The 16,416-nt window shown below is 41.8% G+C and overlaps 2 protein-coding genes across 2 annotated transcripts in view; both read right to left on the minus strand.

Moving 5' to 3' along the window:
• Window positions 1-3,583: 3,583 nt before the first annotated feature.
• Window positions 3,584-10,185, minus strand: LOC308097966 (scavenger receptor cysteine-rich domain-containing protein DMBT1-like). Its single transcript, XM_080446146.1, has 7 exons — window positions 10,135-10,185; window positions 9,532-9,564; window positions 9,141-9,452; window positions 8,749-9,054; window positions 8,388-8,513; window positions 4,928-5,051; window positions 3,584-4,704 (listed from the first exon to the last, which is right to left on the minus strand). The coding sequence occupies exons 1-7, from the start codon at window positions 10,175-10,177 to the stop codon at window positions 4,608-4,610; spliced, it is 1,041 nt and encodes a 346-aa protein (XP_080302272.1). The 5' UTR covers window positions 10,178-10,185; the 3' UTR covers window positions 3,584-4,607.
• Window positions 10,186-12,600: 2,415 nt separating this feature from the next.
• The window catches only part of LOC308099403 (uncharacterized protein), a gene marked incomplete at both ends in the record, with an annotated part of 84,808 nt that continues 80,992 nt past the window's right edge, over window positions 12,601-16,416 (minus strand). The window contains 3 exons of the mRNA XM_080448143.1: window positions 12,601-12,712; window positions 12,960-13,131; window positions 14,650-14,973. Of these exons, the coding sequence (XP_080304269.1) occupies window positions 12,601-12,712; window positions 12,960-13,131; window positions 14,650-14,973 (608 nt within the window). The remainder of the gene's footprint in view (window positions 12,713-12,959; window positions 13,132-14,649; window positions 14,974-16,416) is intronic.

Genomic DNA, 16,416 nt, shown 5'->3' on the forward strand with positions numbered 1-16,416 from the left:
CTGTCATCTGGAGATTGAGAACCACTGGTCTACACTCTCCCCAGATCAACAGTAGGGATTTCCAGTGTGACTGGGAGTACACCCATGGGGGGATTGTCATAATAATGACTAAATTGGCAAGGGGGGGAATAAAGAAAAGGAGTTATGGTCATTATATTAGGAATATTATGGCCAATTAGGAATTATGTTCAGCCAATGGCAAACAGTCCTGATGATGACAAGCCTGTCACATGTTGAGACTTGAGGATACAGTATAAGGATATGGTGATTATTATAATAGGCAATCAATAAAAAAAAGGGAGGCATATTCCTAAAATGTGTTCAGACAATGGTAAACTCTGCCCTGGTTCTCATTATGTTCTGGTGCCTATACTCACTCACTCACTAGAATGGCCTGATGAAAAACAGAATCTCACTCACTCAGCCCCGAACTGAGCTCATGCTCCTTCAACGCATGAGGAGTGAGCAGGCCGCTTCTTATCACCTGACAGGGGAAAGTTTCCCCGGTAGGACGCAGCGCGTGGAAGGAACACGTTATTCCAACCAGTTCCTTTCCCCTCCATCAAGCGCCCCCAGGGGAGGCAGTATAGAGACCAGGATTACTGCATGTTTTTTTGTGAGGGTACCTACCCTAGGGGACGCGGGGAGAACATGCAAACTCCACACAGAAAGGCCCTTTCGCCAAACCCCACCAAGGGTATGCGCACTGATGACACAGAGGGAGAGAACACGCCCCCAGCACCCACAGCGTCCCCGGCGGGAATTGACCCCACACCCCAGGAACTTCTAGCTGTGAGGCGACAGCGATACCGACTGCGCCACCGTGACCCTCTAAAAGGGTCCAAATATGATGCATTACAAACGGTGTTCGAACTGTAACGACATAGCCTACTGCAACTGCAACTGATGAATCACAACATTGTTTTGCAACACATTTTGTGTCAAAACATGTCACAATTAAAACTCTCTGTTAACCACAGCAAAAAGACAGTCATCATGAGAGAAAGGTGTATAATTCAATTGGCTATGTATACAGAAAAGGAAAGGGAATGTGTGATATTTTAAGAGATGTGTTTGCTTGAGCCTACCTTATTTAAGAGAAGCTCACATCCATGCAAACTCCAAACCCTGTTCCTCTTTACAAGCCCCATGTGTGCCTGCAGTGGTGATAAAAGTACTCAATTTGTTTTCTTTAATAAAAGTATCAATGCTGCAATGTAGAAATACTCTGTTAAAGTAAAAGTCCAGAATAAAAAATGGACTTCAGTAAAAGTGCAAACGTATTGGCAACAAAAGTAGAAAGTACTCATTGTGCAGAATTTCCCATTTCAAAAGTTTTTCAAATGTATAAAATGTATAGAAATCTTTTGAAAATAGCCGATCTACAAGCTCGCTCACAATGCGTCACAAGCATTGTGAGGTTGTAGATCTGCTATTTTCAAATGGACGAAATGTATGGGCTGAAGTGGTTAATGTATGTTTTCAAATAATTATAGTGGAGTAAAGTATAATATTTGCCTCTGAGATGTAGTGGAGTAGAAGTATAAAGTATAGAAAATTGGAAACTCCAAAGTACAGTACTTGAGTACAAGTACTTAGTTATTTTACACCACTCCTATTTCCAAGGACATATGCTGCCTTCATGTTTGCTATTGTTGTCTGTCTTTTGTTGGGTCCAAAATGTGTCCCCTCCAAAAAGCAAGCATTGGAAACAAAAAAGTGACTTTATAGCTGCACTCCTTTTGTTGAGAGCAAGTTACACAAGATTTACCATTTTGTGTTATAATATCATTCGGACTATGTGTTCCCACTGGAGTCTCTTCACTTCTATGTTTTTACTCCAAAGGCATAAAAGACAATGGATGAGAAAGTAAACAATCCTCCTTTATCTGCACGCAGGCAGGAGGCAGCTATTGTTTGAAGCACACACAAGCAGGTGTACAGTACTTGTAATTTGCAGTGTTGCCAGATGTTGCGAGAGAAACAAGCCCAAAAGAAGCGACTATCAGTTTAACCACTTTTAACCTATACAACAGCTATTGAAAATAGCAGATCTACAAGCTCACAACGCGTCATGATGTGACGCACTGTGAGCTTGTACATCTACTACTTTCAAAAAATCTTGGGGACAAAAGTCTAATATTTGGACTATATCTTTGAAACATTTTAAATATAGCCTACACAAAACTTGTATGGGGGTCCCTGGCACAAAATATTTTCAGATGGTGGTCCGTGTAGCCTACACAAATACATATGGTCCAGGGGTCACTGATATGAATTTTTTTGACAACCACTGGTTTGCAACCCGCAACTATATTTAACAAGCGACTTTACAGTAAAACAAGCCCAAAGTCGCTTATAATAAGCAGACTTGGCAACACTGGTAATTGGCCCTCAGGCCTGTGGGCTGAGAATGAGCTTAGCCTTTAAGTCCAAATAATGAGTAAATCAAGTAGGCTGCAGCATGCCATGACACCTGTCACTCACTTACCACAATGAAAGTGAATGGAAGCAATATGGGCTGTAGAAAGCCCATTTAGAGATAAATATTTTGTGTTTTTCTTGTGACTATTCGGTGTTGCTGCTGCTCTGGTTCATCAGCATTTAAACATTTAAATATATTCTAAGGTTAATAATAACAATAATAATATTTTTTTTTCATCTTTATTCAAAAAAATAGGGAGGGCTAAGCCCAGTTAGCCCACGTATACCAGGAAACAAGCTTCCACACACTCACAATTCAACATCTTCTGGAATCCAGTTAACCAGGAGATTTCCAGGTCGATTCACATCCATCGTACAGGAAATGTCTGCACTTCTTAAGGGGTCCATGTGCCTGATCTCTCTCAGGGTGGGAAGGAATGTGTCTGTCTCATACTGTGTCCTAGCTCTGGTCCATAGCGTTAAGAGTTCTCCGCTATGGACCAGAGCTAGGTGTGTCCAGTGTTTAATGTGCTGAAGCACTTTGGACAAAGGCAGAGATAGCCTGTTGATTAGGATTTTGGACATAAACAATTTTGAAGGGTAGGGGTAACATTCTGCACAAAATTGCAAATTTTCCATCGAGGTGCCCACTTTTCCTTAGTGCCCATTCTTAGTGCCCACTCTTCTTGTCCCGGAGGGACAACCCGTCAAGGCAGTGTCAGTGTGCGATGAGCTCAACTCTGAACACAGCCAGCCACAAGCCCTCTGTTGTGGACTTATAAGAACCTGCACTCAGAGTGGATTCTTCCAGGTGAACTGAGTCATGGAGGCTGCTGGTGCTTGCACCCTGACTGCACTTAGCCCTTGCATGCATCAATGTAAATGAGGCTTAGAGACACATAAGATGAGTTTAAATAAATTAAATATACACATTTTGTCTCAGTCCCAGTGACAGTTTATTTGTTAACTTAAAATGATCCCCAAACGGCAGCTAGTCTTCCTGGGGTTGACAATAATATACATTAAACAATAAGCAAAACATTACATTACAGACAAAAAAAAAAAAAAAACTATCTAATATATATATATATATATATATATATATATATATATATATATATATATTAGATAGGTAGCATCCCAACTTGCATCTTCCGTGAGGGAGAAACCCAACCAAGCTACAGAACAACCTACTGAGAAATATGCATTTGCGCCAAGATCTGCAAGAACGACCTAAAAATCCATCTGGGTAGAATGAAATGTTTGGTGCAGGAGAGTGCAACACAGCACACAGGACCCAGTCCTGGTGAGACGACGGAGGAGCACGGCCGGGAGACACCCCACAGAGCCCAGAACCTCCAAGTGATAAGCTTTACAACTCCCAGCAAAGTTGTTCAGCAGCATCGTACAAAGCCATCAAGTCCACCACGGAGGCGGCAGAGAGAGCCTCCAGATGGCTTTGGATCAGGAGGAGCGATCTGTGGGCCAAGTCCCAGTGCATCTTAGGATGTATCTTTCATTCAGATATAAGCATTTCACAGACTTAAAAAATATATCTTGAAAAGCATTTCACAAGTTATGTACCACATATGAAAATAATAACATAAACAGAAATAACACAATACAATCAAGTAGACATAATAAGGTTCACCAACCATAAAACCATCATGTAAGCGAACATGTTTTTGACTGTACTGAGTGTATGTAAAGTCTAAGTTTCTTTTTGAAACAAGCCTTTCCTTTTATGATACGAATATCACCTGGAAGACTATTCCACAATGAAATGGCCCCTCAGAGTTGTCAGTCACTCGCCCCTCAAGTGGTGGACTGGTTGTTATACTCATAGAGAATATCTATTGTAATTGTACACAAATGAGAGACTAAATGTTCCCCAAGTACCAAGCCAAACCAACACACACCTAGGTGTTGAAGAAAGCAAATACTGCAAATTGAAGATAAAAATGGCATGCTGCTGCTATAGTGTGTGTTGTGTGCCTGGTCTTGCGTGCGTCATGCACGCGTGTGCGTTCGCACTTTGTTCGCACCTGCAACTGATTTGTTGCAATCAGTTGCAGGTGTTCATGCCCATGGAGACATACAGACATACATGCACACACTTGTTGTAGCGGCTGGCACCGCTTAAAGTAATTAATTATAATTCATTATTTCCAAACAAAAACTCATCAAATAACTGTGACATAGTTATCTTCTTTTTTTTCATCGATGTCATCATACTCGTCCTCTTCCTCTTCCTCACGCGGGTTGTCAGCGTGCATGTTGCTGGCAAGAGAAGATATAAGTTGAATTTAAACAGCAGGAGATGGAAATACATTTAGCTTCCACTAAAACCAACTTGAACTTCAAAAAGAAAAGATGAGACCTCATGCGGATTGACGATGATGGCTATGATGATTATTGTTATCAGTATTGCACTAGTATCCATTTTTTCACTGAGGTTATTCAATTGGTTATTCAAATAAAAAATGATCAGTGTGCTACTGACCCATTGACATAGTCATCGCTGTCGTCATCGTTGCCTTGGTGACATGTGGAGGCCTCTGCATTGACGTAGACTTCATCCTTCTCATCATTTCCTCTTCCGACTGTGTTGCTGGCGTTCATCACATCTTGTAAGAAATGCATACATACATACATGATACATGATACATATACTGTACAAGAAATGCATACATACATACATACATACATACATACATACATACATACATACATACATAGGGGCGGCAGTGGCTCAGGGGTAGAGTGGCCGGGTAGAGCGAACTGGAAAACCGCAAGGTTCCCAGTTCGATCCCCGGCTGGGGCGTTCCCCCAGAGTTAGTGTCGAAGTGTCCTTGAGCAAGACGCTGAACCCCTAATTGCTCCCGATGAGCAGGTTGGTGCCTTGCATGGTTTCCTCCGCCATCGGTGTATGTATGAATGTGTGTGTGAATGGGTTAATGGCACAATCAATGTAAAGCGCTTCGGATAGAAGCGCTATATAAATGCACCATTTACATACATACAGTATCCCAATTTCTTGTGTCATATATGTTATATTGGCGTGATCTCATGCAATTCCTAATATTGGTGCTACATGTTTGGGATATATTCGATCTGACGTAGTCGATGCTGATGTGCCCGAACATCTCCCAGTCCACGTGATCAAAACAGTCCTTTGGCATTTTTCTGATTGGTCGGACCTCCCTCACATTGCTTTATGATTCCTGTTTCTGTCTCTGCCTATTAGGCACATAGAGTTATAATATATCTAGAGAACGGACGGGCCGCCACCAACTATTCACTTCAATGAAAGTTGCTCACCAGCGCATGAAGCACCAAGAAATAACTCTACTTCCTGCATTGAATAGAGCAGGTGTACTGGCGTTTCAGACGATAGAAGCATGCGGAGTAGTATTCTAAATGCAGAAGTCTTGCAATCCCAGATTTTACCACCAGGCAACGGCAGCTTCACTAATCCACCACGGTTCTGGGGGCTTGATTAGGCAAGGAGTGTAGCTGAACAGAGTGGTGTATCACATGTGGCAAATGGTGGACGGAGGAGGGCCTTGTAGCCATCCTAGAATTAGGTAGTTGTCGTGTAGTACCCATTCACCTTAAGTGTTGCTAATTGGGAGTACTGTCTTCAGGTTAGCCCTGTTCACGTCTCCTGCCACAACAAAAGCTACAAAACGTCCTATCAGACATCCATGTTTCTCTGAGGCAAATTATACAATTGCCCCTTGTTTCCTATTAGCATAACTTATTGTCCAGGGGCTGTACAGTCTCCAGTAGAATGGTCAGCAAAACTGAATCTTGCTTTCCTCTTCTGTGGTGATGCACATGAAACTTTGATTTGTATAGTACCTGCTGCTATTTTTGTCTCTGCCAGGCCGAAGGTGTAGAGTATGTTTTGCCCCCTGTCCATCCGTACGTCTGTCCGTACGTCCACCCGTGTGTGTGTTCGTCCGTAGGTCTGTGAACAGCTAATCTCTGGCACCGTTGGCCAGTGGCGTAACGCATAATCGCGGGGCCTCCCCGCGGGAGTTTCACGTACATGCACGCGTGCGTTTCGGGTCTAATTCGGGTCTAATTCGGTCTAATTCGGGTTTAATTCGGGTTTAATTCGGTTCTATTTGACCAATGTAAATCAACTTTTTTCTTTTTTTTTGCTGTAAAAATATTTGTATCAGTGCAGGCGGGGCCCCCCCTGCTGGTGGCCCCCCGCACCGCATCACTTGCTACCCCACCGTTACGCCACTGCCGTTGGCCCGATCGACGTGAAACTCCCTGCATGCCAGAGCAGAACTTCTGCCCCAAATTTTCAGATCGGACTGAATGAAATCATATACGCAGCGTGCGATTGCGGTGAAACTTTGCGCGCATATTCTCACTAGGCCGAGGAAGAAATGCCACCCTTTCCGATTGTCCTGTTATAGCGCCACCAGTAGGCCTATTTTCTTTTTATATTATACTCTCCATTTTGTCCAAACATCACGCAAACCGGTACACGTTATCTCTACAGTCATGTGATCCAGACGGATCTGTCAGATTTGTCATATTCCATCCTGATTGGCTAAGATTGGCATCTAAAGTTTGCAGGAGTGGATAGTTTTGAACAAAATGCCTCAAATCATGAACGCAGCGCTTTAGTGCCGTAAAAGTTCATGCACGCCTGTTTTAGCGTCACCAGGAGGCAGATGCATTTAACCTACAGTACATGACCTGGCTGGTGGACACCTATGCTCTGAGGAGCACTTCTGCCTTCCGTAGTGCCACCTGTCGACCTCTATTTTTACAACCATCTCATGTATATTGGTCTGTGTATAATTGTTCATTTGTCTGTGCCTTCATATTTGACTATAGTTCTGTGCTATGTGTTCCTTTCTTCTCTATTCTCTCCCTCTCTATATAGCTTGCTTGAGGAACCGAATATAACATGGCGCCACTTCTCCATTGAACTCAGTGGATGCAGTACTCACTTCTTGTATCACTTCATCATCTTTCCTGTTGTTCACAACCCAAAGACACGTTGTAATGAAAGGAAAGGAAGCCACAGAATGTGCAGTGCATCATTTTATAGAGAGGGAGAATGACAAACTTCCTCATTTCTCAACATCATCTACTCTTTAAAACAAACAACAGTGGAAGTCAAATAATTTGTTATCCTACAACTTTTTTTTTTGTGGGCAAAAATTGCTTTTTCCGTGGGCAATTAGGGTCAATGAACAGTTTTACATTCAGTCTCATCTACAGTCCACGTTACTTTTTATTATGGTATACTCAAATGCCATTATCATGCCATTACTAACCATTTTGAACATATCTCCTTTTGGAATTAGAGTCTTCATCCATGGTTTGTATTTACGGTCTTGGGCACCTAGTTTTTTTTTTTCTAATTTGACCAGAGACTTGACCAATTGGAATAGCTGTTATGTTCATAATTAGAGTGGTTCAGGAGGTTGAGCAGCCACTTGGAAATCGGAATGTTCCCAGTTCAATCCCCAGCTCTCCCTGGGTTAGTGTTGAAGTAGTCTCGCGTAGCCAGACAACTATTCCACAATCTCCGAATGCTATATAGAGTTTGGAACTACACTTCCCGCAATCCGAGAGAGGAAGCTGGCACTTCCGTTCACGAAAATATATTTTAAAATATATTTTAAAATATCTTTACATCATAAATTTGCGCAACTGTAAAGACCAAACGGAAGTGGGGAGGAGGCTTCACATCCGCTTTATATTTTAGTCATGATCAGCGCTTTCGTGTCCCAGACTGTATGATCGGAAACATTTGAAAATTGTGGGAGGCAACAGTCTGGCCACATGAGACTAGTGTTGAAGTGTCCTTGAGCAAGACACTGAACCCATACCTGCTCCCGATGAGCAGGTGGGTGCCTTGCATTGTTGCCATTATAAAGCGCTTTGGATAAAGGCAATATGTAGATGCACCATTTACAATTACTCACAGGCTGTGTCATCATCAGTCTTTTTGGTCGCTGTCCTTCTGTGTATCAGCCAGAGACCAATCAGCAGCAGCAGTAAGAGCAGCACACCTCCTACAGTCCTACCCACTATCATAGGGATTGGTGAGCCTGGAAGGAGGAGAGGAAGAAAGAAAGATTTAGTTTTGCAGTAAAAAAAAAGGTTTGTCCTTTAGGTTATTTCGTTTGTATCTTGTCATTCATTTCCCATACCATGTGTTTTTGTGATTGTTGCTTTGGTTTATTTTGTTGTTTGAGTTAATTGGAGCATTAACTTTTGTAATGTTATGTTTTAAACTTTCTTTTTTTTTTCATTTGAGATGAGAGATATGACATCCATTCTTACCTGAACAGACGACACCAGCCTCTCCATGACCACAATTATGTACACCAAATCCTCTATGTTGGCACTCAGTTAGAGACGTTTCACTTCCTGAACAACCCACACCATCCATCCAGATTGAACCATACCCTTGGCCAAAATAGGCTCCTCCAGGAGCACTCTGTGCCGTCCCACAGCTCAGCTCTCTGCAAACCACCTCAGCATCATTCAGGTCCCAGTGGTCACTACAGACTGTTCCCCAGCTGTTGTTGTGATAGATCTCCACCCTGCCAGAGCACTGTCCACTACCATCCACCAGCCTCACTAAACCTGAACATGAAGGAAAAAGGTTTGCACCATTGTGATGTTATACAAACAGTTATTTGAGATGAGTGACACACAACCTCCATTCTTACCCGAACAGACGACACCAGCATCCTCATTGTGTTCACAATTCTGTTCACCAAATCCTCCGTGTAGGCACTCAGTTAGAGACGTTTCACTTCCTGAACAACCCACATCATCCATCCAGATTGGATCGTTCCCTTGGCCAAAATAGGCTCCTCCAGGAGCACTCTGTGCCGTCCCACAGTTCAGCTCTCTGCAAACCACCTCAGCTTCATTCAGGTCCCAGTCGCCGTCACAGACTGTTCCCCAGCGGTATTCATGATAGATCTCCACTCTTCCAGAGCACCGAGAAGATCCAACTAATCTGATCTTGGCAGCTTCTAAAAAATTATAATTATAATTACAAATAATAAATAAGAATTCCTCATTTACATTTTAATTTAACAAACTTTTGCTTACCTCCATGTGAAGGTATGTACAGGAAAAAAGACACTGTAGGTGGAAAAAACAGAGTATGTCATTGTCATTGTCATTGTCATTGTCATATTGTCATTGTCATTGTCAAGTTACTTTCAAAGTTTGCAGGAGGGGCCCATTTTGCACAATATGCCACAAATCATGAACTCATAGTCCAATTGGGGTGAAACTTAGCACGCACACTCCAATTAGCTTAAGAAAATGCACCCCAAATGTCTCCGATCCCCACCCCCCACCCATGTACACTCTGTGAATTTGACTCCTGGGATATATAAGAAAACTCAAACCATCATTTTAACAATTCACAATGTCAAAGTTATGTCACAACACATGTCTGGGAATCTCTTAAAGCAGACAACACAGCGCAGAAAAGCTCGGTAATGACCAGTAAATATTCATACACACATGTCAATACCAGATACTATACTATTATAAATTGAGCTAGAATGTTATAAACTCTCTCACTTCACTAAATTCAAATAAAACTTTAAGGATCTGTAAGTGGAAAAGTTACACCTATAGCCACAACCTTATTTTCCATATCTTAAAACATCAATTGATAGAATAATAAAAACTGGCACTCACTCATGTTCAAATACAGGAATATTCTCCATATTACGAGTCCCATGGTGGAGAGACTGATACGGTCCTCTCTGTCAGTCTCCAGTGGAGTTGAAGACTGAACTAGGAAGATGGGAGAGTTCTTTATAATGTGAAAGCTCATCATGAAGAAACTGAGACTTCCTCTTTACTGACATGCAGTTCTCTGCCATTTACATTCTCTGCAGGGATGTAGCTTAACACATTCACCGCCAAAGTTTATTCATAATAAAATCACCCACTGCCAGGGTTTTTAATCATTTTTTTATAGAAACAATGTGAATTATTTGTCCGTTTATTTTTTAACATTGAAGTGAATGGATTTTTTTTTTTTTTTATCTCCTAATTCTTTAGGGTTAGGGTTATAAATTTATACAAAAAAATTAGAGAAACATTTTAGGAATTCAAAAACAGAATAAAAAAATATAATTACCCATTGGCGGTGTAATGCTGTGTAACTTTTTTTCCAATCAAAGTAACAATTGTCGATTAACTGATAATCGATGATCGAGAATTGTGGTGACTGGCCTGCTCTCAGTGTGCACAAGAAATGTCACACTGATCAGTGTAGTGGCATGCAGGATTAGAGGATAGAGTGAGAAGCTCAGTCATCTGTGAGACAAAAGGTGTAGAGACACTGCTGCTTTGCATGGAAAGGAGCCAGCTGAGGTGGCTCAGTCATCTAGTAAAGCTTAATTTACACTGTTAGTTGCGTGCATTGTGTAACTTACAAAAAATAGCAGATCTACAAGCTCACAACAAGTTGCAGTGTGACTTGTTGTGAGCTTGCAGATCTGCTATTTTTTTGTGTGAGACCCCAGCACTTAAAAGTATAAATAAATCAGGCATGATGCATCCCCATTCCTCAAGGGAGGTTTTCCAGGCACACCGGACTGGGGAGAGGCCATGGGACAGATCGAGGACCATTTGGGGTATTATTTCTCCATGCTGGCCTGGGAACACCACGGCATCCCCAGGTCAAAGCTGGCTGATGTGGGAAAGGGAAAGGGAAGTCTGGGATTCTCTGCTGGAACTGCTGCCTCCGCGACCTGATTCTGGATACACGGATAATGATGGACGGACGAACTAATATAAAGTAAATAAAAAATGTTCTCTGCAGTATATATCTTTATTCAAAATAACACAAAATATTTGAACATCCTAACAATTACTTTGGTGTGTGCAGAAATAAAAATAACAAAAGACAATGAGACACTTTTAAGATAGATTTTTGGTCACAAGGGGGCCCCCTGTGCTTTCTTTTTAGAGGGCAGTGAAATGCAGCACACATTCTGTATTTTCATAATCTGTAAAAAGATGAAACATGACCAGGGCCTACATGAGGATCAAAGCACTGCACTCGGTCACATAGAATGTACATAAAATAAAACGATAACTAGATTTTTGGACCAAGATTGATCTCCATGTTAAAGTTTGCAATAGCAACGGCAACAGCAAAACTAAAAGCAATATTACAACCAAAACCAATTCCTTTGTGAGTTTTTATCTATTCTAACTGTTTAGAATAGATTATAATGGTTTCCTGAAAAAATACATCATGCAAAATAATAACAAAGAAGCAGGCTATTTACAGCATAAAATAAATTATATTAGCCTATTTTCAGCTTTAAAATGATTGACATTTTCTTGATCATTGACAGTTTCAAAATCTACAAATCTCAGACCCATCTCCTGAAATCATAATATGTTTATCTTTCAACTGTTATTCAAAAAACATGTATGAAGGGTTTAGTCAACATGAAATACTAACATGTGTTTAAAATATCACACACTTAATAATAAAGTCTGCTTCTATCACAACTCAAAAAAACAAACATGCTGTGTATGTTTTATTCTATTCCATTACAGGTAGGCCTATACAGAGATGGAAAGTACTGTCGTAAACAGCAATACAAGGCAAGAAAAACAAAAAGAAGCACCGTCAATACAGAACAACAGTATATATACCTATACAACTATCCTGCACTATGCAGAAAAACTACGACACAAGGTTATAGTGTCCTCACCGTATCCCACCCCAGAACAATTTAAGTGTCCATTACAATCAGTGCAATGCGAAAGAAAAGCGACATTGTTCACACTGCAATCAGTACAGTAACCGTACCCTAAAAGTGTCATTAGAGGTCAGAGTCCTTGATACATCTATGATTCCAAGTTACTGTATGTTGCGGTTGACTTGGCAGAGCGACCATTGTGTGTCTCGTTGTAAATCCTCAGAGCTACTGGCACAAAGTACCTGCCAAGTCTCATACAGTTCCACCCCGGGTAGGGCCTTGTGTGTGTCTTGCACGCATGTGCGTTCGCACTTTGTTCGCACCTGCAATTGATTTGTTGCAATCAGTTGCAGGTGTTCATGCCCATGGAGCCATACATACACACAGTCACTTGTTGTTGTTGAAGCAGTTGAATGCATTATTTCCAAACAAAAACTCATCCAATAACAGTGACATAGTTATCTTCTTCTTTTTCATCGATGTCATCATGGTCCTCCTCCTCCTCTTCCTCTTCCTCACCCGGGTTGTCAACGTGTTTGTGCATGTTGCTGGCAAGAGAAGATATAAGTTGAGTATAATGTCTATAAGTTAATATAAACAGCAGGAGATGGGAACACATTTAGCCTCCACTAAAACCAACTTGAACTAAACATGAGACCTCATGCACAAGGATGATGATGCTATGATGATTATTACCAGTGGTAGTATTACACTAGTATCCATTTTTTCCACTGAGGTTAATTCTCTTAAGACATTATTCAATTGGGATTCATTTAAAACTATCAGTGTACTGACCCATTGACATAGTCATCGCTGTCATCATCGTTGCCTTGGTGACATGTGAAGGCCGCATTGACGTAGACAGGGTCATCGCTGTCATCATCGTTGCCTTGGTGACATGTGAAGGCCGCATTGACGTAGACAGGGTCATCATGTCCTCCCACTGTGTTGTTGGGGTTCGTCAACCCTTGGAAGAAATGCACACACACATACACCGAATATAACATGGCGCCACTTCTCCATTGAACTCAATGGACGCGGCCACCATCTTCAATTCGGTTTTGAATGGTGTTTTCTGGCTTGATTCTAACCCTTCCTGTAAGTGTAACTGCAATGTTGAGAGCTCAAACGAAAAATTATTAAACAATCTTTGAAATCTAATAGGGCGGATGTGACAATAAAGTTGATTCTGATCCGATTACAATCATTCAGAATATCCGAATGGAACATTAAGGTGGAAAAAACTCCGGAACACAGTGACTGATTGCCACTGTCTAAAGGCAGAGAATAATACAGCTACTGTACATCATCATCTATTTTTTACGTCTTGAGACTCCAGGACAGGCTTCAGACGCACCTCCTGCAGGATACATGGCTCAGATTTGGAACCATTTGATTTGGCGTTATAGGAACCCGTTCCGACCGCATGCCCTTGCTGACGTCGACAGGCAAGGCTCGAAACCACGACCTTCTGCATGGAAGGCATATGCTCTAACCGCTACACTTCTTTTAAAAAGAATACAGCTACATCAGTACACAAATAGTACTCACTCGTATCACTTCATCCTCTTTCCTGTTGTTCACAACCCAAAGACAAGTTCTAATGTTGACAGGAAGGCACAGAATGTACAGTGTATAATTATAAGAGGGAGAATGACGAACTTCCTCATTCCTCAACATCATTTACTCTTTAAAACAAATAACAGTGGAAGTAAAATAATTTGTTATCCTACAACTTTTTTTTTATAGTGTGGGAAATTATTGACATTGGCTTTTTCCGTGGGCATTTAGGGTCAATGAACAGTTTCACATTCAGTCACATCTACTGTACGTCCACATTTACTTTTATTATGGTATACTCAAATGTCATTATCATTAACCATTTTGAACCGGAATTAGAGTCTTCATCCAGGGTTGGGGACCAAGACTGCCGCTAGTTTTGACCAGAGACTTGACCAATTGGAATATATTGATATATCAGAATGAAGATTAGTTATGTTTAGTATTAGGGTGGCAGTGATTCAGGAGGTAGGGTGGCCACTTGGGAATCGGAATGTTCCCAGTTCCCAGCTCTCCCTGGGCTAGTGTTGAAGTGTCCTTGAGCAAGACACTGAACCCATAACTGCTCCCGATGAGCATGGTGGGTGCCTTGCATTGTTGCCATTGTAAAGCACTTTGGATAAAGGCACTATGTAGATGCACCATTTACAGTTACTCACAGGCTGTGTCATCAGTATTTTTGGTCGCTGTCTTTCTGTGTCTCAGACAGAGACCAATCAGCAGCAGAAGTAAGAGTAGGACCACACCTCCTATAGTTCCACCGACTAGCAGAGGGATTCGAGAGGCTGAAAGAAAGAAAGAAAGAAAGAAAGAAAGAAAGAAAGAAAGAAAGAAAGAAAGAAAAATGAGAAAGATACAAGTAACAGAGATCAGGTTTGTGATAGTGTGTGTATTTGCTGATCCTTTATATAAATAATCTTCTTACGGTTGACTGAGACACTGAGCAGCTCTGAGCATTTAGAAGTGAAATTGCGAGTGGAGACGGTGACTTCATAGACACAGCTGTAGTTGCTCTGGTCTTTATACTTTGCTGCAGGGAACTGGAAAGAAGCAGAGTGGTTGACCGCTGCCTTCATGTCAGTCATGTTGGAGCCAGATAAGGTGAGGTAGAAGATGCCTCCAGGATACTGGGTGAGAATGGAGCAGGTGATGGAGAAGCTGTAACCCCTGGTGACCTCTGAATGCCCTGGACCCCAGACCAGCACTGCGTATGGAGTTGTCAGAGAGATGTTGGCCTGCGGCAGCCTCACTGCTCACAGAGAAACATATTTCATACGTTTACACCAGACTAATTATAAACGTTGGTGTATACCATTGAGTCCAGGGTGTGAATTCTTATACATTTTAAGCAGCTAACAAAATTTAATAAATGCAAAAGTTTTTTCCTCACCTGTAACATAGAACCTAACAAGGTCACTTTGAGATTGGAAGCTTCTGCTTGAAACTGTTGTATCATACTGACATCGGTACGACCCTTCATGCTCAAAGTTAACATTAGGGATTTTGAAGGTACCGGTATAGGATCTTCCTCTGGTCATTTTGCCCTTTCTAAATGAACCGGAGGTCTGCTGCAAAGTGAAGGTTCCACCCAAATGCTGAGTTGAGATGGCACAGGTGATGTTAACTGTGTTACCCCAGATAACCTCACTGACAGGATTCACTGAGATGCTGGGCTTTGGGAGAATCACTGAAATAGTAGGATATGAATGGGGAAGAGAAGAAAAACATTTTAATTATTAGCATTGTATATTACTAGAGGTCCGGCCCGCTAGCCGCGCACGGGGCTCTAGACACCTTTTAATATGTAATTGATAGATGTTGCCATGTCCATTAATTGTAAGCGACTTGTAAGCGACTTTGAGCGAGGAGGAATGGAGGAGAATTCACAGAGCGGATTGCTTATTTGTCGCGCACAACCTGGCAACGTTGTTTCCGTGAATACTGTAGCGTAGTTGATAATGTTGTCTTTGGGATGTACATGGCACGTGAATGACGGACATATTACCGTGAGTGTGGTGTGATAGAGACATGACTAAAGTGAAAGCAACGGCGCTGGTTGAAGCGAAGTGGTTGCGTGTGTTGTTGTTGTGGGGAGATTTCAATGGCGGCTAAAGGGAACAAAATGGTGTACCCGAAATGTTGTCTGGCTCGCGGTGTTTCGGTTGCGCTCGGCAGTGGTCGGCGGTGACGCTAGGGAACAACATGGTCGACCGTAATGTTGTGAGTTTGTGCTGGCCGCAATTAATTATGCTCCGATGAGGCAAATGTGTGGTGAGCAATGAAAAGTAGCCTACGCCACCCGTAAATTAATTGTGCGCGTTGTGGCTTGTGTTGTTAGTGACATGTGATATGTTGTTGTTGTGTTTACTGCGAAACAATGACATGGGGAAATTATGGCTTTTCATCTTTCCAATGTATAATAGATTAGGGCCCGAGCAGCTACTGTATGATGCCGGTCATTCTTGTTCTTTTCTCTTCCAATGAGGAAACCTGCCTTCCCATGCATGAAAATTAACAAAAAATTGCACACAGGTCCATTCCTATGACACACTTCCTCAACTGGCACTGTGGGCCGATACTCCTAATGGTGGTGCTAAAGTAATCATCTACATTTTAAAACTTGCTATCACTTTGAAACTTTCCCCAAAATGTAGGGACATGTTCATGTAACAGGCACCGCCAACTCGGTGTA

Source organism: Gymnoscopelus braueri (assembly GCF_963280865.1).
Source record: "Gymnoscopelus braueri genome assembly, chromosome: 13".
In the NCBI taxonomy this organism is placed as follows: Eukaryota; Metazoa; Chordata; class Actinopteri; order Myctophiformes; family Myctophidae; genus Gymnoscopelus; species Gymnoscopelus braueri.